The 13,541-nt window shown below is 42.5% G+C and overlaps 1 protein-coding gene across 1 annotated transcript; it reads left to right on the top strand.

The window, feature by feature from the left end:
* Positions 1 to 365: 365 nt before the first annotated feature.
* Positions 366 to 5,692, top strand: LOC120030307 (cell death activator CIDE-B-like). The gene is made up of 5 exons (XM_038975660.1): positions 366 to 514; positions 1,432 to 1,555; positions 2,180 to 2,338; positions 2,759 to 2,946; positions 5,239 to 5,692. Exons 1-5 carry the CDS (start codon positions 489 to 491, stop codon positions 5,378 to 5,380), a joined length of 639 nt encoding a protein of 212 aa, XP_038831588.1. The 5' UTR covers positions 366 to 488; the 3' UTR covers positions 5,381 to 5,692.
* The last annotated feature ends 7,849 nt before the right edge of the window (positions 5,693 to 13,541 follow it).

Raw genomic sequence — 13,541 nt, 5'->3', positions numbered from 1 at the left:
GATTCCTCTCACTACCATATTTGCTAATGAGTGGAAACTCCAAGGCTTCATATTTATACATCCAGTGAGATATCTGTCTCATTGTTCTGTGGTATAATATTCATGATTATCTTAACTTCACTGATAAATTAAAACAAAAGTCTGTGCTGATATCATGTAAAAAATGTTCCAACTGTAGATTGAATGCCATGGCGCAGTCAATGATATAGGCCAGTGTTACTCTCTCTCTCTCTCTCTCTCTCTCTCTGTCTCAATTAAATTCAATTTCAATTCTCACTCGCTCTCTCTCACACACGCATGTACGCACACACACACAGAGAACTTTGCCCTATGTGTCTGTATCTGATTCATCAGGGCAAAGTCTGTCCTAAAGAATTAGCTGGGTCAGACATATTCAGAATCAGTCGACATAGCACCAACGCTACCATAACAACACAAGGAAAAACAGGAGGTAAAGAAGAGAGAGACGGAAAGAAAGGGAGTGGGATATGGAGTCAACATCATCATTAATCAAGCAAGTACACTTACTTCCTAATAGCTGTGTCTGGATAATGTTTCCCCCACACATTTTGTGTACATTTTTCAATCAATTGTTCTATATCTGAGTTTTCTAATAATACTCTATCACTGTACTTGTAAAGGTGTACGCTGTTGAGTGCCAAGATATTTGTCAAGAAGGCACAATGGCAACAAACCACTGGAAAATGTATATAATTGAGTGCTTTAATTGAAGTTGGACTGGCAGTTAGAATAGTAATGGTTTTCTATACTTGTTTCAACCCTCTGTTGTCAAACCAGATGAAGCTAGGATTGATCTGTTTCTGTCTTCCAATCAGTCTCAATCTCTTTTTGTATCCCTCTCAGCCCACACCTCGGCCCTTAAAGCACATTGTACCTCAGCTAATCTCGGTTAACCCAGAACTCAAACCTTGCGCAATTTAGTCAGATCCTCAATGACGTAGTCTGTCCATGAGATACTATACGCCAGCAGCAGTAGTAAATATTACAGAACACCTTAGAAAAACATAGCATCATATCTAGTTAACATCTAAACATAGAGATACAGTTGTACCTGTTCTGCACTATAATATTATGGTAGCTTTCCTAGGCCAAATGAAATGATGTGCAGTACAAATGTGTTATCTGTGTATCTATGGAATAGGGAATAGGTAGAAGTTGTCCCAAACCACGGATACAGGGTCAGGTTGTACATCCTCTTCATGGTTCAGGTTAAGATTGGTGTGTGGGGTAAACTGATCCAAGAACAGGGCAACTTCTAGCTTGGTTCAGATCTGTTAGCGTGACAAATGACAATGACTGTAGGCATTGGTTAGAGAGCATAAACAGATCTCGGACCAGGTTAGGCAAATTCTACCTCAAGCTGGCTGTATTTGGCCTTGTGAACATCTTCTTCGTCCTCTTCCTCCACAGGTCTGTGACCAGGCGGGTGTGGTCGTTGGCCCCGGCCCCCCAGAGACCATTCAGGGTGTGTTCCCATGACAGGGGCACCAGGAAGGGCGTCACAGCAGCTACCCTGGAGGAGCTGAGAGAGAGGGTGAGAGAGAGAAAGACATGATGAAAATGAAAAAAAAATGGAAAAAAGCTAAATGAAAAGGGAGGGTTATTATAAGTAAGGCCAGGAATTTTTCCGGACCATCTGACTTTACCAGTAAAAGCTCTGGGCTTTTCCCTAGTTACCACAGCCACAAAGTCAAAATGGACTATATCGTAAAAATGTATGAAAACAAAAAGTAGCTTTTTGGTCTTAATTTAAGGTTAGGGTTAGGCATAAGGTTAGCAGTGTGGTTAGGGTTCAGGTAAGGGTTAGGTTTAAAATACAATTTTAAGAAGAGACATTTAAGAAATTGGGGGGCGTTTATGACTTTATGGCTGTGGTAACTAGTGAGGACCCAAGCAAGACCAGATCTGGGACAATAATAGGTGCCATTTAGCAGACACTTTTATCCAAAGCGACTTACAGTCATGCATGCACTTATTTCACCTATGGGTGGTCCCAGGAATCAAACCCACTACCCAGGCGTTACAAGTGCCATGCTCTACCGACTGAGCTACAAAGAACCACGGAGTGAATGCCAAAGGAGAATGTAATTGTGCCTACAAAATACCCACACTGTGTCTGTCTGTCCTCTGAACATGTCTCTCTGTGCTGCTTCCCCAGGTGTGTCAGGCCCTGATGCTGTGCCTGTCCAGTCTGGCTGTGGTGCTAGTGTGTGAGGAGGACGGGACAGTGGTGGACTCTGAAGACTTCCTGATGTATCTGCCCGACAACACCGTCCTCATGGCCCTGGAACCTGGACAGACATGGAAACCTCCTCCGGTAGGTTTGACACTGTCTGTCTCTGTCGTGATCTGGACATGTACATGAGAATTTGTTTCGTCTGACCTGTGTTAGTGATTGGACAGTATGTGCAGGTATATACACCCACGTCAGCTACCAAGTGAGATGAGTAGGGCCCTGAGTTTTTCCTCTAGGCCTATCACATGACCTGAGCCCGTATCCACAAAGCATCTCAGAGTAGTAGTGCTGATCTAGGATCTGTCCATATAACCTTATTCATTCTGATCTGAAAGGCAAAGCTCATCTTGGATCTGCACTTCTACTCTGAGTCGCTATGTGGATATGGGCCCCGATCAGGAAAATATTAAATGCCCAGAGTTTTTCCTGGTTCGGTTGCACGGTGACACCGACCATGTCGCTGTCTCTCATCTCGCCCCATATCTTACTCTAACCCCACAGGGTGCAGTGCTCTCCAAAGCCCAGGACCCTAACCAGCGGACAGGAAAAGACATAGCCCGCGTGACCTTTGACCTGTACCGGCAGAATCCCAAGGACGTGTTTGGCTCCCTGAACGTGAAGGGCACCTTCTCAGGCCGGTACTCCGTCAGCGCTGACTTCCAATGTCTGGGGCCCAAAAAAGTCCTCAGGTAAGTGGAGAGGAAGGGGATGGGAGGACGTCTCCAGCCTGCTGGGATGTACAGTGCATTTGGGAAGTATTCAGACCCCTTGACTTTGTACACATTTTGTTACATTACAGCCTTATTCTAAAATTGATTTTTTTTAAAATCCTCATTAATCTACACACAATACCCTATAAATAGACAAAGTAAAAACAGTTTTTTTGAAATTTTAGCAAATTCATAAAAAATGTAAAACAGAAATACCTTATTTACATAAGTATTCAGACCCTTTGCTATGAGACTCGAAGGTGCATCCTGTTTCCATTGATCATCCTTGAGATGTTTCTACAACTTGATTGGAGCACCTGTGGTAAATTCAATTGATTGGGCATGATTTGGAAAGGCAAACCCCTGTCTATATGCATGTCAGAGAAAGAACCAAGCCATGAGGTCGAAGGAATTGTGCGTAGAGCTCCGAGACAGGACTGTGTCGAGGCACAGATCTGGGGAAGTGTACCAAAACATTTCTGCAGCATTTAAGGTCCCCAAGAACTCAGTGGCCATCATTCTTAAATGGCAGAACTTTGGAACGACCAAGACTCTTCCTAGAGCTGGCCGTCCGGCCAAACTGAGCAATCGGGGGAGAAGGGCTTTGTTCAGGGAGGTGACCAAGAACCTGATGGTCACTCTGACAGAGCTCCAGAGTTCCTTTGTGGAGATGAGAGAACCTTCCAGAAGGACAACAATTTCTGTAACACTCCACCAATCAGGCCTTTATGGTAGAGTGGCTAGACGGAAGCCCTTCCTCAGTAAAAGGCACATTAAAAGACAGTCCACTTGGAGTTTGCACCTAAAGGACTCTCAGATCAGAAACAAGATTCTCTGGTCTGAGGAAACCAAGATTAAACTCTTTGGCCTGAATGCCAAGCATCACATCTGGGGGAAACCTGGCACCATCCCTACAGTGAAGCATGGTGGTGGCAGCGTCATGCTGTGGGTATGTTTTTCAGTGGCAGGGACTGGGAGAAAAGATGAACGGAGAAAAGTACAGAGAGATCCTTGATGAAAATCTGCTCCAGAGTGCTCAGGACCTTAGACTGGGGCAAAGGTTCACCTTCCAACAGGACAACAACTCTAAGCACACAGCCAAGACAACGCAGTAGTGGTTTCGGGACAAGTCTCTGAATGTCCTTGAGTGGCCCAGCCAGAGCCCAGACTTGAACCAGATCGAACATCTCTGGAAAGACTTGAAAATATCTGTGCAGCAACACTCCCCATCCAACCTGACAGAGCTTGAGAGGATCTGCAGAGAAGAATGGGAGAAACTCCCCAAATACAGGTGTGCCAAGCTTGTAGCGTCATACCCAAGAAGACTCTAGGCTGTAATCGCTGCCAAAGGTGCTTCAACAAAGTACTGAGTAAAAGGTCTAAATGCTTTAAGTAAACGTGATATTTCAGTTTAATTTGATAAATTAGCTAAAATTAAAATAAAACGGTTAATACTTTGTCATTATTGGGTATTGTATGTAGATTGATAAGGGGGGAAACTATTTAATCCATTTTAGAATAAGGCTGTAATGTAACAAAATGTGGAAAAAGAGAAGTGGTCTGAATACTTTCTGAATCCACTGTATCTGTAACAATGGTAAATCTCCCCTCTTACTCACTCTCTCTCCTTCTTTCTCTCTCTCTCCTCTCTCTCTCTCTCCTACTTCCCGTCACTCTCTCTCTCACTCACTTCCTCTCTTTCTCTCGCACTCCCACTTCCCGTCTCTCACTCTCTCTCTCTCCCTTCCCTCTCAATTTTTTATTTAACCTTTATTTAACAAGGCAAGACAGTTAAGAACAAATTATTATTTACAAGGACGGCCTACCTCAATTCAATTTAAGGGCTTTATTGGCATGGGGAACATATGTTTACATTGCCAAAGCAAGTGAAGTAGATAATAAACAAAAGTGAAATGAACAATAAAAAAATGAACAGTAAACATTGCACTCACAAAAGTTTCAAACGAATGTATAAAAGGGAAAATAAATAAACATAAATATGTTTGTTCTTCACTGGTTGCCCTTTTTCTTGTGGTAACAGGTGACAAATCTTGCTGCTGTGAAATTACATGTTGAAACTTGAAAGCCTATCTTAACCTGATACCTGTTTGAGGTGACGATCTCTCTTTCTTTCCCGTCACTCTTTCTCTCACTCGCTCTCTCCCACTTACCGTCTCTCTCTCTCTCTCTCTCTCTCTCTCTCTCTCTCTCTCTCTCTCTCTCTCTCTCTCTCTCTCTCTCTCTCTCTCTCTCTCTCTCTCTCTCTCTCAGAGAGGCCCTCCGCATGGCCTCCACCCTCCTCCAGATGGCAGGTCACATGTTGATCACCTCAGCCAATCTGATCAAGCGGATAATCGAGGGAGCAGAGTTCTGGCAGCCTCAGAGGGTGGAGGCCGCAGAGTACTGGAACTAAGGCAGGACTGGGACCGACCGCTCTCTAATGACCAAATCAATCCTAACTTGAGTGTATGTTTATGATTGAGTTATGCAAGGTTGTGAGTTGTGATCAAACAGGAGGATAATTACACATTGTCTCGATTTTTTTATAAGGTTAGTTGTAAAATAGGACTTATCTTTCTCTAACAATTCTGAGAATGTACCACGAAGTCCACAAATGGAAGCAATTAATTAAAAAAACTGAGTATGCATTATTTTTCACTTTCTTCGTAGTTTCTAATCACTGTCTCATCTTGTGTTTAATAAATGCTTTCAGTTGTTACATCCACTCAGTCTACTGTCAGAGACACCCACTTGCAGAACAAGGAGAAACAGTTCTGTTCATTCATAAAAGGGTATGAGAAAACCTGACCAGCACTTGAGGAACCAATACGATTTAACATGAGCCTTTAGTTACTGTACCTTTAATTAGGCTATAGATAAGTTAATTACTTTCTTACTCATGACAAGACCACACAAGATCTGCCAAAAGACAAGGAAACAGACTGCATAAGCAGAGTATGAGGTCAGAAGGTGAATATACTGAGTAACATCACCAACAACATTATCAAATATTAAACTGGTACCAGCCGGTTACTCAACCCTGCACCTTAGAGGCTGCTGCCCTATATACATAGACATGGAATCACTGGTCACTTTAATGATGTTACTCAACCCTACACCTTAGAGGCTGCTGCCCTATATACATAGACATGGAATCACTGGTCACTTAATAATGGAACATACTGCTTTACTCATTTCATATGTATATACTCTATTCTAATGTATTTTAGTCAATGCCACTCCGATATTGCTCATCCTAATATTTATATATTTCTTAATTCCATTATTTTACTTTTAGATTTGTGTATTGTTGTGAATTGTTAGATACTACTGCACTGTTGGTGCTAGGAACACAAGCATTTCGTTACACCCGCAATAACATCTGCTAAATATGTGTATGTGACCAATAACATCTGCTAAATATGTGTTTGACCAATAACATCTGCTAAATATGTGTATGTGACCAATAACATCTGCTAAATATGTGTATGTGACCAATAACATCTGCTAAATATGTGTATGTGACCAATAACATCTGCTAAATATGTGTATGTGACCAATAACATCTGCTAAATATGTGTATGTGACCAATAACATCTGCTAAATATGTGTATGTGACCAATAACATCTGCTAAATATGTGTATGTGACCAATAACATCTGCTAAATATGTGTATGTGACCAATAACATCTGCTAAATATGTGTACGTGACCAATAACATCTGCTAAATATGTGTATGTGACCAATAACATCTGCTAAAAATGTGTATGTGACCAATAACATCTGCTAAATATGTGTATGTGACCAATAACGTCTGCTAAATATGTGTATGTGACCAATAACATCTGCTAAATATGTGTATGTGACCAATAACATCTGCTAAATATGTGTATGTGACCAATAACATCTGCTAAATATGTGTATGTGACCAATAACATCTGCTAAATATGTGTATGTGACCAATAACATCTGCTAAATATGTGTATGTGACCAATAACATCTGCTAAATATGTGTATGTGACCAATAACATCTGCTAAATATGTGTATGTGACCAATAACATCTGCTAAATATGTGTATGTGACCAATAACATCTGCTAAATATGTGTATGTGACCAATAACATCTGCTAAATATGTGTATGTGACCAATAACGTCTGCTAAATATGTGTATGTGACCAATAACGTCTGCTAAATATGTGTATGTGACCAATAACGTCTGCTAAATATGTGTATGTGACCAATAACGTCTGCTAAATATGTGTATGTGACCAATAACATCTGCTAAATATGTGTATGTGACCAATAACATTTGATTAGATTTGATCCGTTCTGTATAAACAACGGTTGCATCCCAATAATCTCTCCTTTCTCCCGAAGTGAGCAGTTGTTCACTTCCCTTCATGGATTTGAAAGAAAATGACTGGCACTCCAACTACATCAATCCAATGCTTTTCATTTCGTAGGGAGTAGCGAACGCTTCAGGAGGATAGAGAGATTATTGGAACGCACCCGTGTCCATATGCTGTCGCTGGTCTGGTAGTTTCCCCAATTTTTTACGCGCTGAACATATCAAACAAGGAACATCAATGCAATGACATAGTTAGAAACTTCCAAGCACAAACCTTTGATAGAGCTTGAAACATGAATTGACATTTAAATTAGGAACCATGTGAACAGGAAGTTAGTAGTGCTAAAATTACAGCAGACTGTAGAACTTCATCATAAACATAATCAACAGCTTGTAACATACAACAGAATGCTGTCTTATTCGTGACAACTCCTAACATGTAGCCTAACAGTCAATTTTCAGCCCCCTTCAGGCCTCTCCAGTCAAATTATAGCAGGGGAGTGTCTCCATACTCATGGCTTCCCTTTCAGTCGTCCCCGCAAACAGATAAAAGGTTAAGATAGGCTTTCAAGTTTCAACATGTAATTTCATCTGTTAGGTCATGCCAGATCAGAGCTTGCGAAGGAGAGAACAAAACAAGGAGAGGAAGCCTCTTTACACTATTGAGATTTACCCCAAGTCTGTCCCAGCAGTCACTTCTGCTTCACGCCCAGTCACAAGTTTCCACGCACCTGCTCCCTCCTTCCTACTAACCTCCCCATTAGCACTTGGGGGGCACTACATGCGACTGCAGAAGCAGACTGGCTTCTGTCTCAGGAGCTCCAGCTGGGCCATGGTCTTGTTCTTTGGCCACAGGCCCATTTTGAAAGCTTGTTCTTCTCCGTGGGTTGTTTATGAATGTTGTGATCCCCACCTCTTTCCGCTCCTCCTTCAGTTTGGGGCATTCTTGCCGTTCTCTTTGCATCTCTTAACTCCAGCTCTGGTCTTGTGTTTTCTTCTTCATCATCTTCTTCTTCTTCTGTACTTCAGGTGGTTCTTTCTCTACTTCCTCCCCCTCCAAGCTTGACCTAATCTGGTGGGTGGTGTTAGCAGGGTTGTCATGGTTACCATTGCAGCTGCAGTTTATGATGTTGACATCATCTGCCTGAGAAACCATTTTCTTCTTCGGTGGTGGTCTGTCCATGCTGTCACGTTGTGGTGGCAGTGGTTGTGTCAGATGCTGAATGAGCTGTGTCTCTGACGACAAGAGACCATTGGGCTGTGAACCAGTGGAAAGCGCGAGCGAAAAGCGTCGGTTACAGAACCACTTGCGGATGTACTTCATGTGGAGCCTGGTGAGGGCCTGCAGACGATGGAGCTCCTCCTTCAAAGGCTTTTTGTTACGATCGAAGCTCCGCCAAATATCTAAGTCAGAGACCTGATAGAGCATGTGGGGTTTGACGTTGTTTTCATGGGCTTTGTCTTGGGTTTCTAGGTGTTGCCCTGTGGCTGTGGGGGGTGCCGGTGAGCACGGAGGAAGTGGAGGGCTTTGGGGCCCTGCAAGAAAAGAGACGGGTGAATGTTCCCTCCTGTTACTCCCGTCATCGTCCTTACTGAGGCGAGGCACCTCCAATACCTTCTCCTCTTTCTCCTTTTTGTCTTTCTCCTTCTCCTGCGTCTGGTTTGGTCTGCAAATCTTTCTGCGTGCCTTGCAGATCTCCTCTGTATCCCAGCTGATCCCGTAGCACAGCCGCTGGACCATGAACCACATTCTGACCTCAGATTAAGACAAGAAAATATTATATTGGTTGCTTTCACCTAAATGTGCATTGTGTTATTAAAACTTGTCAATGAAACTAATTACAGGACATCACATACAAAAACATATAGAATAAATAGAGGAGTGGTTGCCCTGATACATGGCTGCTGACCCCTAATGGCTGCTGTAAAAAGCTGCTAATGGAAAGATGCTGAGCAAGGACAACGCATTGGTAGTTTGCCCACGCTATCTCGAAGTCAACTCGGAGTGAATGCCCTACTCGCTTCCCACAGCAGGCCCTGAGGGAGGGAAGGGATCTGGGCCAGGGAGGGAGGCCGGGCATGGTGGTGTTGGCATTGGGGCGGCAGGTAGCCTAGTAGTTAGGGTGTTGGACTAGTAACCAAAAGGTTGCAAGATCAAATCCCTTACCTGACAAGGTAAAAACCTGTTGTTCTGAACAAGGCAGTTAACCCACTGTTCCTAGGCTGTCATTGAAAATAAGATTTGGTTCTTAACTGACTTGCCTAGTTAAATAATAAATACATTGTGGTGGCTGATCGGTATGTTAGAGCTGGAGCTAACTCAGTCTTCTTCTCTGTGAGCTTAGCTGCAACAGCTGGATCCAGATGCTTGTTCATCTCTCTGCTGCCTGCTTTCTTCTGGTCATCACCGAACTCCTACTATGATGAATATAGAATGTAATATAGGCTACTGCCGGATGTACAATAAACAGAGAAGCCTGTTGTATTTGTTCTGGTTCATTATTATTATACCGGTTCCGCCAATTTACTGAAATAATGCAAATTCCATCTTTCCATAAGGCCTGGAAGGACGCAAATGTGCATGATGGTAAATGTAACCTTTATTTAACTAGGCAAGTCACTTAAAACACTACTCCTCTGGAACCGAATGACCAAACTGCACACAACTTAATACGTGGCATCTACAGACCAAGGTCTCTCAGCGCAATCTTTTCCAGGCTTGTACCAAAAACAACATTGACCAAAAAACATTCAGGTGGTCTTGCACACAGATCCCTATAAATCAGTTCAAATCAAATCAAATTGTGTTAGTCACATGTGCCGAATACAACCTTACAGTGAAAAGCTTACTTACAAGCCCCTAACCATCAATGCAGTTTAAAAAAAGATGAATAAGAATAAGAAATAAAAATAACAAGTAATTAAAGAGCAGTAGTAAATAACAATAGAGAGACTATATGCAGGGGGTACTGGTACAGAGTCAATGTGCGGGGGCACCGGTTAGTCGAGGTAATTGAGGTAATATGTACATGTAGTTAGAGTTAGTAAAGTGACTATGCATAGATAATAACAGAGAGTAGCAGCGGTATAAAAAGGGGAGGGGGGGGGGGGGGGTGGCTGCAATGCAAATAGTCTGGGTAGCCATTTGATTAGATGTTCAGGAGTCTTATGGCTTGGGATTAGAAGCTGTTTAGAAGCCTCTTGGAACTCGACTTGACGCTCTGGTACAGCTTGCTGTGCGGTAGCAGAGAGAACAGTCTATGACTAGGGTGACTGGAGTCGTTGACAATTTTTAGGGCCTTCCTCTGATACCGCATGGTATAGAGGTCCTGGATGGCAGGAAGTTTGGCCCCAGTGATGTACTGGTGCAGCTGTAGAACCTTTTGAGGATCTGAGGACCCATGCTAAATGCACACCTGGAGCACACCTGGTGCGTAATGAAATTCCCAATTCCCCCTGATTAGTAATTGTGTATATGTGCCCTCTGTTCACCATTGTTTGGTCGGTTATTGTTACCATGTCCGTTGGACCTGTGAGTACCTGTGCTATTGTATCAGCTTCCATGCTACGTGTATTTGTGCACTTGTTTTACGGGTCTCGTCCCGTGTATTATTTATAGGTTTACACCTCGCTTTTTTGTTTGGGTGAAAATAAAAAACCCTATTACGTATTCCTGCGCCTGTCTCCAATCATTAGACATGACACATTGCTTATAGCGGCCATATTGTTTAGCTAGAGTCTTGGAAAATATTGTGTTTGAAGATGTGCGTGCATCGATGCTGTACACCAAATTTGGTGCCGATCGGTCCAGCGGTTCTGGAGAAGATAATATTTAAAGTAGTCAACATCATTGAAAATGGTCCAAAATACATCAAAAGCAGATTAACTGCATATTGCATGATCCATTTTATTTTAAGATCTGATATTTGGCAAGTGTGGTAAACAGTACAATAATTAGTCCTAGGTTAATGTGTCAAATTTGTCCTGATGGTGGCACAGTGGTCCCATAGCTGAACCCCGGCATTGCTGTTTGCAGCTATATTTCCATGTGTTGTTTCCAGTGCTTGACTGGGAAGGAAATAGGTGCTGGTACTCATGTTGGGTGCCTGTACTGTTTATATTTAGGTGCAAGAACTCCACAATACTTTTAGCCAATATTTTATAAGACGTGCAGGATCTTATGCAGTAGAAAATAAGAGGTGATGGTACAGAGTATCAGTGAGCTCCTGCCCAAGTCAGGCACTGTTGCGAAAGTGCATTGGGTGGTCCTGGGAGGGTTAGGCCCGCCCACCCACTTGGGAGCCAGGCCCAGGCGATCAGAATGCATTTTCCCCCACAAAAGGGCTTTATTACAGACAGAAATACTCCTCAGTTTCATCAGCTCTCCGGGTGGCTGGTCTCAGAAGATCCCATGGGTAAAGAAGTCGGATGTGGAGGTCCTGGGCTCGAGTGGTTACACGTGGTCTGTGGTTGTGAGGCTAGTTGGACATACTGCTAAATTCTCTAAAACGATGTTGGAGGCAGCTTCGTACAGTGGCAAGAAAAAGTATGTGAACCCTTGGAATTATTAACTGGTTGACCCTCCTTTGGCAGCAATAACCTCAACCCAAAATGTTCTGTAGTTGCGGATCAGACCTGCACAACGGTCAGTAGGAATTTTGGACAATTCATCTTTACAAAACTTTTTCAGTTCAGTAATATTCTTGGGATGTCTGGTGTGAACCGCACTCTTGAGGTCATGCCACAGCATCTCAATCGGGTTGAGGTGAGGACTCTGACTGGGCCACTCCAGAAGGCGTATTTTCTTCTGTTGAAGCCGTTCTGTTGTTGATTTACTTCTGTGTTTTGGGTCCTTGTCCTTTTGCATCACACTTCTGTTGTGCTTCAATTGGCGGATAGATAGCCTTACATTTTCCTGCAAAATGTCTTGATAAACGTGGGAATTCATTTTTCGTTGATGATAGCAAGCTGTCCAGGCCCTGAGACAGCAAAGTAGCCCCAAACCATGATGCTCCCTCCACCATACTTTATAGTTAGGATGAGGTTTTGATGTTGGTGTGCTGTGCCTTTTTATCTTCACACATAGTGTTGTGTGTTCCTTCCAAACAACTCAACTGTAGTTTCATCTGTCCACAGAATATTTTGCCAGTAGCACTGGAACATCCAGGTGCTCTTTTGAAAACTTCAGACGTGCAGCAATGTTTTTTTTGGACAGCAGTGGCTTCTTCCGTGGTGTCCTCCCATGAACACCATTCTTGTTTAGTGTTTTACGTATCGTAAACTCGTCAACAGAGATGTTAGCATGTTCCAGAGAATTCCGTAAGTCTTTAGCTGACACTCTAGGATTCTTCTTAACTTCTTAACCTCATTGAGCATTCTGCGCTGTGCCCTTGCAGTCATCTTTGCAGGACGGCCACTCCTAGGGAGAGTAGCAACAGTGCTGAACTTTCTCCATTTATAGACCATTTGTCTTACCGTGGACTGATGTACATCAAGACTTTTAGAGATACTTTTGTAACCCTTTCCAGCTTTATGCAAGTCAACAATTGGTAATCCTAGGTCTTTTGAGATCTCTGTTGTTTGAGACATGGTTCCCATCAGGAAAGGCTTCTTGTGAATAGCAAACTCAAATTTTGTGAGTGTTTTTTATAGAGCAGGCTAGCTCTAACTGACATCACTAATACAAAATATAACGTCATTGGTTACAGAATAAAGCTCCTCCTCTTGACCAAGAGAAAACAGGGTTAAAAGTTCATTCCAACTCACCAGCGCACACACACGACACACAATATAATTTATTCTCCTGAAGGCTCACTATAATTTATTACCACTTTAGCAGACAACTCAAGATAATGGAAGACCTAAGAAGTTACTCACTGCCTTATCTAAACATCTCAGGGCTAAGTTGGATCAGTTCAACCATAGTTTAACGATCCTTTTTGTTTACTTTATAACCCTCACCACACACCTCTTCAACTAAGTTGGAATGGTGTTTATTATGTTTTAAATACTCCTTGTTCATGCTACATAATCCCTTCCTTATGAATTAACATTATTAACCAGATATAATAATAATACAGGGTAGAGTTCAGTTAGTTATAGTTTTATCTAAATGTAAACATTGTTTAGTCATTATTCATAAAATTCCTAACAGAGCCATATTTAGGTAGCCTGTTTTCCTTTGTGTTTTGTGGGTGGTTATTTTCTGTGTCTGTTTCACCATAC

Source organism: Salvelinus namaycush, chromosome 36 (genome assembly GCF_016432855.1).
Source record: "Salvelinus namaycush isolate Seneca chromosome 36, SaNama_1.0, whole genome shotgun sequence".
Classification (NCBI taxonomy): Eukaryota; Metazoa; Chordata; class Actinopteri; order Salmoniformes; family Salmonidae; genus Salvelinus; species Salvelinus namaycush.
This window is presented reverse-complemented; position numbering and strand designations above follow the sequence as displayed.

Excerpts from the sequence above, each read along its gene's own strand:
- LOC120030307 (XM_038975660.1), top strand. The coding sequence starts at position 489 with ATGGAGTCAACATCATCATTAATCAA. Across the intron at positions 1,556-2,179 it reads TGGAGGAGCTGAGAGAGAGG|GTGTGTCAGGCCCTGATGCT; the intron begins GTGAGAGAGAGA and ends CTGCTTCCCCAG. Across the intron at positions 2,339-2,758 it reads AGACATGGAAACCTCCTCCG|GGTGCAGTGCTCTCCAAAGC; the intron begins GTAGGTTTGACA and ends CTAACCCCACAG.